Source organism: Coptis chinensis, chromosome 6 (assembly GCF_015680905.1).
Source record: "Coptis chinensis isolate HL-2020 chromosome 6, ASM1568090v1, whole genome shotgun sequence".
NCBI lineage: Eukaryota > Viridiplantae > Streptophyta > Magnoliopsida > Ranunculales > Ranunculaceae > Coptis > Coptis chinensis.
The window spans coordinates 5,861,339-5,867,338 of NC_141461.1; the positions used below are offsets into that span (position 1 = coordinate 5,861,339).

The following is a 6,000-nucleotide window of genomic DNA, read 5'->3' on the forward strand; positions in this document are numbered from 1 at the left end:
GGAGCAGAGCTGCGGAACCCTAGGGGCAGACATAGCCGAAGTACAACTAACAGAAAGTCGTCAGATGAAGGGACAGATGGATGGCCCAGATAGGAGATTGAGATGTGTAGTGGCCCATAATAGAACTGAGTACTAGGTCAAAGAGGAGAGGAGGGGGTAATATAACCGGGTAGGTTGGGGAGCAGTGGAGTAGAGCCGCAGAATTCTAGAGGCAGACGTGGCCGAGGTGCGACTAACAGGGGGTCATTAGATGAAGGGACAGATGGATGGCCCATATAGAAGGTGAAGAGGTATAAAAAGAAGTGTAATAGAAGAGAGAAAGGGGCCGCTCAGAGGAAGAAGAAGGAAAAGTGAGGAGAGAACGAATAGAGAGGAGAGAAAGAAAAGAGTGTAATAGAGAGAGACTGTTAATCTGATTGTTTCTCTTTCTCATTCAGACTTCACACTTTTAGGTTCATACATTTGGCGCCGTTGGGGACGACGAAGAAAAGCAAAATAGAGATGACACCTAAGAAACGAGTAGGCATACCAAGGAGAGTAGCGGTGCAGGAAACGACACCAGAGGCGGTGATTGACGAAGAAAGAGACAAAAGAGAGGGGACGGAGACAGAGGAGATGCGGCTTATGAGAGAAGAAATCGGAGGTTAAGAGAGGAGAATGATGGGTTAAGAAGAGAGAGGGAAAGAGATGTCTAACGCCCCAAGACCCAACACACATCCCGAGGACGAGGAGTGAATCTCGAGGCCGACACCATCCCAATTCTAACGAAATTTCGGCGGAGTTTCCTTTGTTTAATCGACGTTTCGTATACAAAAAACCTGTCATAACACCTGGACATCGCATAATTCATCCTTCTAACAACCATATATATAAACCAACTTCCTGAACAACAGTGATATATCTATATATCCACAAAATGTTTAAGTGTAATTGCTACTCAATTACATCGAGTATTACATCAAAATGAACTAGCTCTCTATATATACAACAAAAGAATGAATTAGCCTCTCTCTATACAACCCAAAATGAACTTGACTCTGTCCCTCGTCAAGCATAGGGGAAACCACCCAAATCCCCATAACCATCATCACTAGGGTTAGGGAAAGCCTCCTCTGCAACTGGCGTGTCTGAAATGTTAAGGTATGATGAGCAAACAACTATGCCCAGTAGAAACACACATAGCCAATAAATAGTCTACTTATAGCAAAACATTTAAAACATGCAGGGTTTCCATAAAAGCATTCAAATATCATGACTATATATATACATCACTAACTAGCAGAAATCATTTCGACATGCTTCATTGATATACAAAATAGAGATTTTCACAATCATCATACAACTATTGTGGGTCACGATCCTATTAGAATGGTGAGGGGTACGACCGGGTACTCATCCCCCCATCCACAGGCATATCTCGCTTCAGATTTTCCAAAGGTGAACCATGAACCGTTGTTTTCCCCGATTTTACCTACAGGAGCTGAAATGTCGCTGTTGTTGTGTTCACACACACAAAATCCCCAAAAGCTTTTAGGGTTCAAAGGGGGCCTGCGGACCACGACCCCCCATACGGTTGTCACCTAATTTACGGGTCAACCGCTCAACGACATTTGCAGACCGCCAGATCCCGACACATCCGTGGACTAACTAAACTCTCACTCGCCTCTAAACCTCATCGAGGTAACATGTAACCTCACACAACCTAAGCACCATACAACGTGACACGCATAAGCATGGTTATCTAGAAAAAGTATAAAAGGAATTCCCGGACTACATCCCCGCGGATGCACCCCTTTAAAGATAGTCCACCACCTCAAAAGGTGTACACCACAGTTGAATCCTAGAGCTTAACCCCGTCTCCGAAATGTGACAACAATTCATTCTTTATAGAAATTCACAATTCCTTTTCTAAATCCCCTCGTGATAAACATAGTAATATATATATATATATATATATATATATATATATATATATTCAAATACCGGTTATTTCCAAATACTATAGATACATATTTAGTTTTTCTTTTAAAACCGCTGGTTCTCAGATGTGAGTTCCTGGATTTCCAACAATCGAGTAAATGCAACCTATGACTCCCAAACGGGCCAGTCATAGCAAATGACAACCGATGATTCCCAAACGGCGAATCATCATAAATAACAACAAATTCTAACCATGGAACAATCCAGAACCTCACACATAGTTACAAACAACCGGGTAATCCTTACCAAGATATAAAATCCATCTCTCTCGCCTCCCCATCGAGACAAGAGATGAGAACCCTTCCCAAAACCAGTTTTGCTCTTTTAACAAAGAAAATAAATCCCCGCTACCCAGATTTTGCAAAACCATTTCACACGAAAGCTATTCATATATTTAGTTTATATCGAGAATATAAAACATGAATATCACATATACATGCATGGTTGATACACAAACTATCTCTAATCAATTTAAACAATTCAAATCATGCATGAAAATAAGCAGGCTATATATTGGTATGTAGGTTCCTACCTTAGCAAGCTCCGTTCTCCTTAAGCCCACTTAACCGAATCAAGCCCGCTTAACCGAATCCACTCTTATTTAACTCCTATAACATCATATACACGTAGGTTATTAGAATTTATCGAACGAACACGAAATTCTTATCTAACGTAAGTCGAGAAGAATCTCGACGCTAAGAATTTGGTTTTAGGAAATTCTTCCTCTAACTACAGTTAACAGAGCTACAGGCCATTTCTAGCACTGTTACTCTGACAGGTCTCTGCAGGCCTTTATGCCCACACTAATCACATCACTTCCACTAACTATTAAGGTTTTTCCACAACTCCAACTACAACCAAATTCCCCACCCTTCCATTCACATTAAATCTAGTAATAAAATAGGTGTGTGTTCATTCTCATTCAACCCATAATCAACATAATCTTAAACAAGGTATAGAACCATCATGACTTCTCAAAAATGGAGTGAATGTATATATGATTCTTACCAAGTCAGTAATATTAGCTTCTTAGCTATCTGCTCCCCCAATATCGCTCTACTCTATCTCCACCAACCGCTACTGTCGAAATTTAAAACCCCCAATTCAATTATTTTCCTCAATATATCCAATTCCATTGAAATTGGGTTTAAACTATCTAATTGAGAATAAAACTAACTCACCTTTCACTTTGGTACGACGAAAATTCGAGGAAATTCAAATCTCGCGTTGTCGCGAGAAGAACACCCGATAGCCACTCCGGCACGTCCATAATTTCTAAACTTCACACTTGACTTTAGTGTTTACAAGAGATGGGTGCGAAAACTGAAGGTTTTAATCGTTTGAAATTGGGCGAATTGGTTTTCTCTCCTAGGTTTTCGTGAGTGGCTTAAAAATGAAGAAGAAGAAGAAGAACTTGGGTGTGATAGTTTGGTTTTTGGTTTGGTGCGATTTGTTCTATTTTTTTTTCTTCACATGTTTAGCTAATTAAGGCCCAAGCCTAATATCTAAACTAGGCCTAAGGCATAATTAGACTCCTAACCACTAACTAATTTGACTTAGCGTCGTGATTATTTTTCGGCCCATCCAACTTAATTTAATCTCCTACATTCTATCCCACCGCAGGCTATAACGATAACCCACTCATGCGTGTAAGCTGTTAACTCGTGCCAGCTTCAAACCCAGAAAAGTCGCTAACCGACATTTTTGTCAAATTTTCGTATGTGAGTTGCTTACCTAACGTGGCTTATGAGTCGGAGTTAAGTTTCATTAATTTATGTACGTTTGAAATGTAAACCCGACCGACCAATTACATAAATGTCCCTAGGTTTGCTATGTAATTTACGAAAATACCCTTAATGAGAATTTGAGTCTTTACAAGATGAGGAAGGTATAGGCAGGGGAGGCAAGTGATAGCTCGGAAGAGGAAGAAGAGGAGCCAAACCTCGTGGAAAATCCAGTGGTCGGCTTGACAATTGAACGGGTGTAAGAGATGATAGACAAAGATAGAAGCCAACCACCGGGCGCGCGCAAGAGTCGGGGAGGAGCCGCAAGTCGTGGTGGTCATTTGAACCGCAACCTATTGGCGGACGACATTTGGGCCTCGGAGGTTCCAAAGCGCTTTAACCAACCTAGATTTGAGAGGTACGATGGAAAAGGGGACCCAGCGGATCACATCCTCCACTTCAGGCAGCAGATGCCGTTATGGCAAGAGTCGAGATATGATGGACTACGATGCATGATGTTCCCGACCAGTTTGAAGAGAGGGGCTTCTGATTGGTACTATCGGTTGCCGGCGGAGAGCATAGGGAATTTCCAGGAGTTGGAACAAGCATTTATAGATCATTTCATTCACCAGAAGAAGCGAGCTGTGGACATAGCGGCACTGTTCAATGTGAGACAAAGGTCAGGGGAGGCAGTGAGGGAGTATCTGTGTCGGTTCAAGGCCGAGACTCTGAAGGTCGAGAACCTGGACGAAAGAACTGCGGTTATCGCGTTTGAGCGAGGTCTGCGGCCAGGAACGGGAGTGCACCAATCAGTCGCGAAGAACGAGATTGAGACTTTGCATGAGCTCTATCCGCGGGTAGAGAAATACATCAGATATCAGGACACTTTACCGAAGGAATCGAAAAGGTTAGGGAAAGCTATTTTATCATTAGAGAAAGATAAGGAGTGCCGCAGGGAGGGGGCCTCAGAAAGGGAAAGCGGTGGGTACCGCGATAAATCCCTGAGGGTGGAGAGAGCACGGGAAGGGATTCGTCGGGAGAATAGAGAAAGGAAGCCATACAGGGAGATAGAGGTGACGCCGCTGAATAGACCATTGAGAGAAATATTACCGTTGATCAAAAATTTACAGGGGTATGAAGGACCGCGGAATAAGCTTCCGGATAAGCCTTTCTGCGCATATCACCATATGCGAAATCATGAGACTGACGACTGTTACGCGCTGAAGTGGATGGTACAGAGATTGGTGGAAAAGGGCAAGATGAGGGAGTTTGTGAGGGATGCGCAAAACGAGGAGCGTGTGCTGCGACAGGATCAGATATTGGGAACTATACATGTGATTTTCAATGGGGAGGTGTTAAGTCATAATGCACATAGAGATAAGGTGAGGAGGACCGCGAGTATCCAGCAGATCAGCGACAGGAATGATGTGCCGCGACACAGAGTAGGGTCAGCCGAGGACAAAGACATGATCGTCTTTAGCAAGGCGGATTTGCGGGCAATGGACTCCCCCCACGAGGATGCATTGGTTATCACGGTGGCAATGGCCAATTACATGGTGAAGAGAGTATTATTCGATTGTGGTAGTGCGGTGGATCTGTTGTTCAAGGGAGCTTTGGAGGAAATGGGAATGGACCCGAAGCAATTGAGGCCCCCACGCACGAACTTGTACGGGTTCAATGGTAGTATGATTGAGCCACTCGGGGAGGTCTTGTTGCCGGTAACTGCATGCGGTCCAGTGACAGTGTTCGCCCGGTTCATGGTGGTAGTTTCTGCCTCACAGTACAACGCCATCTTGGGGAGGAGGTGGATTCATAAGATGAAGGCCGTCCCGTCTAATTACTATCAAGTGATACTGTTCCCTACTCCAACGGGCATACATGAAGTTTGCGGGGACCAAGTGACGGCCAAGAACAGTCATAGGAGCACAGTGAAGCGGTTGGTCCATGGAACAGAGGAAGAAAGTTCCCACCCCAGGAAAAGGTAGGCATAGCAGTTACAAGGCCGGTGCCCCGTGGAAAGTAAGAAGGAACCAGCGGAAGGCCCAAAGACACTAGATGAAATTAAAGTGGTGAACATAGGGGACGGGGAGGAAGAGAGTTTCACATCGATAGGATCCGGTCTGTCAGAGTGTTGGAAGAGTAAGTTGGTACAGTTCTTGTCAGAAAACAGGGATGTGTTTGTGTGGACAATTGAAGATGTTACGGGATTAGACCCAGAATTTGCATGCCATCGGTTACACATGAAGGAAGACGCTAAGACAGTGAGGCAGAGGATGCGGAGCATCAGACCAAAGTA

General features: G+C 43.9%; 1 protein-coding gene across 1 annotated transcript; it reads left to right on the top strand.

The window, feature by feature from the left end:
* The first annotated feature begins 3,970 nt into the window (after positions 1-3,970).
* Positions 3,971-5,689, top strand: LOC147491053 (uncharacterized). Its single transcript, XM_086567171.1, has one exon. It carries the CDS (start codon positions 3,971-3,973, stop codon positions 5,687-5,689), a length of 1,719 nt encoding a protein of 572 aa, XP_086423297.1.
* The last annotated feature ends 311 nt before the right edge of the window (positions 5,690-6,000 follow it).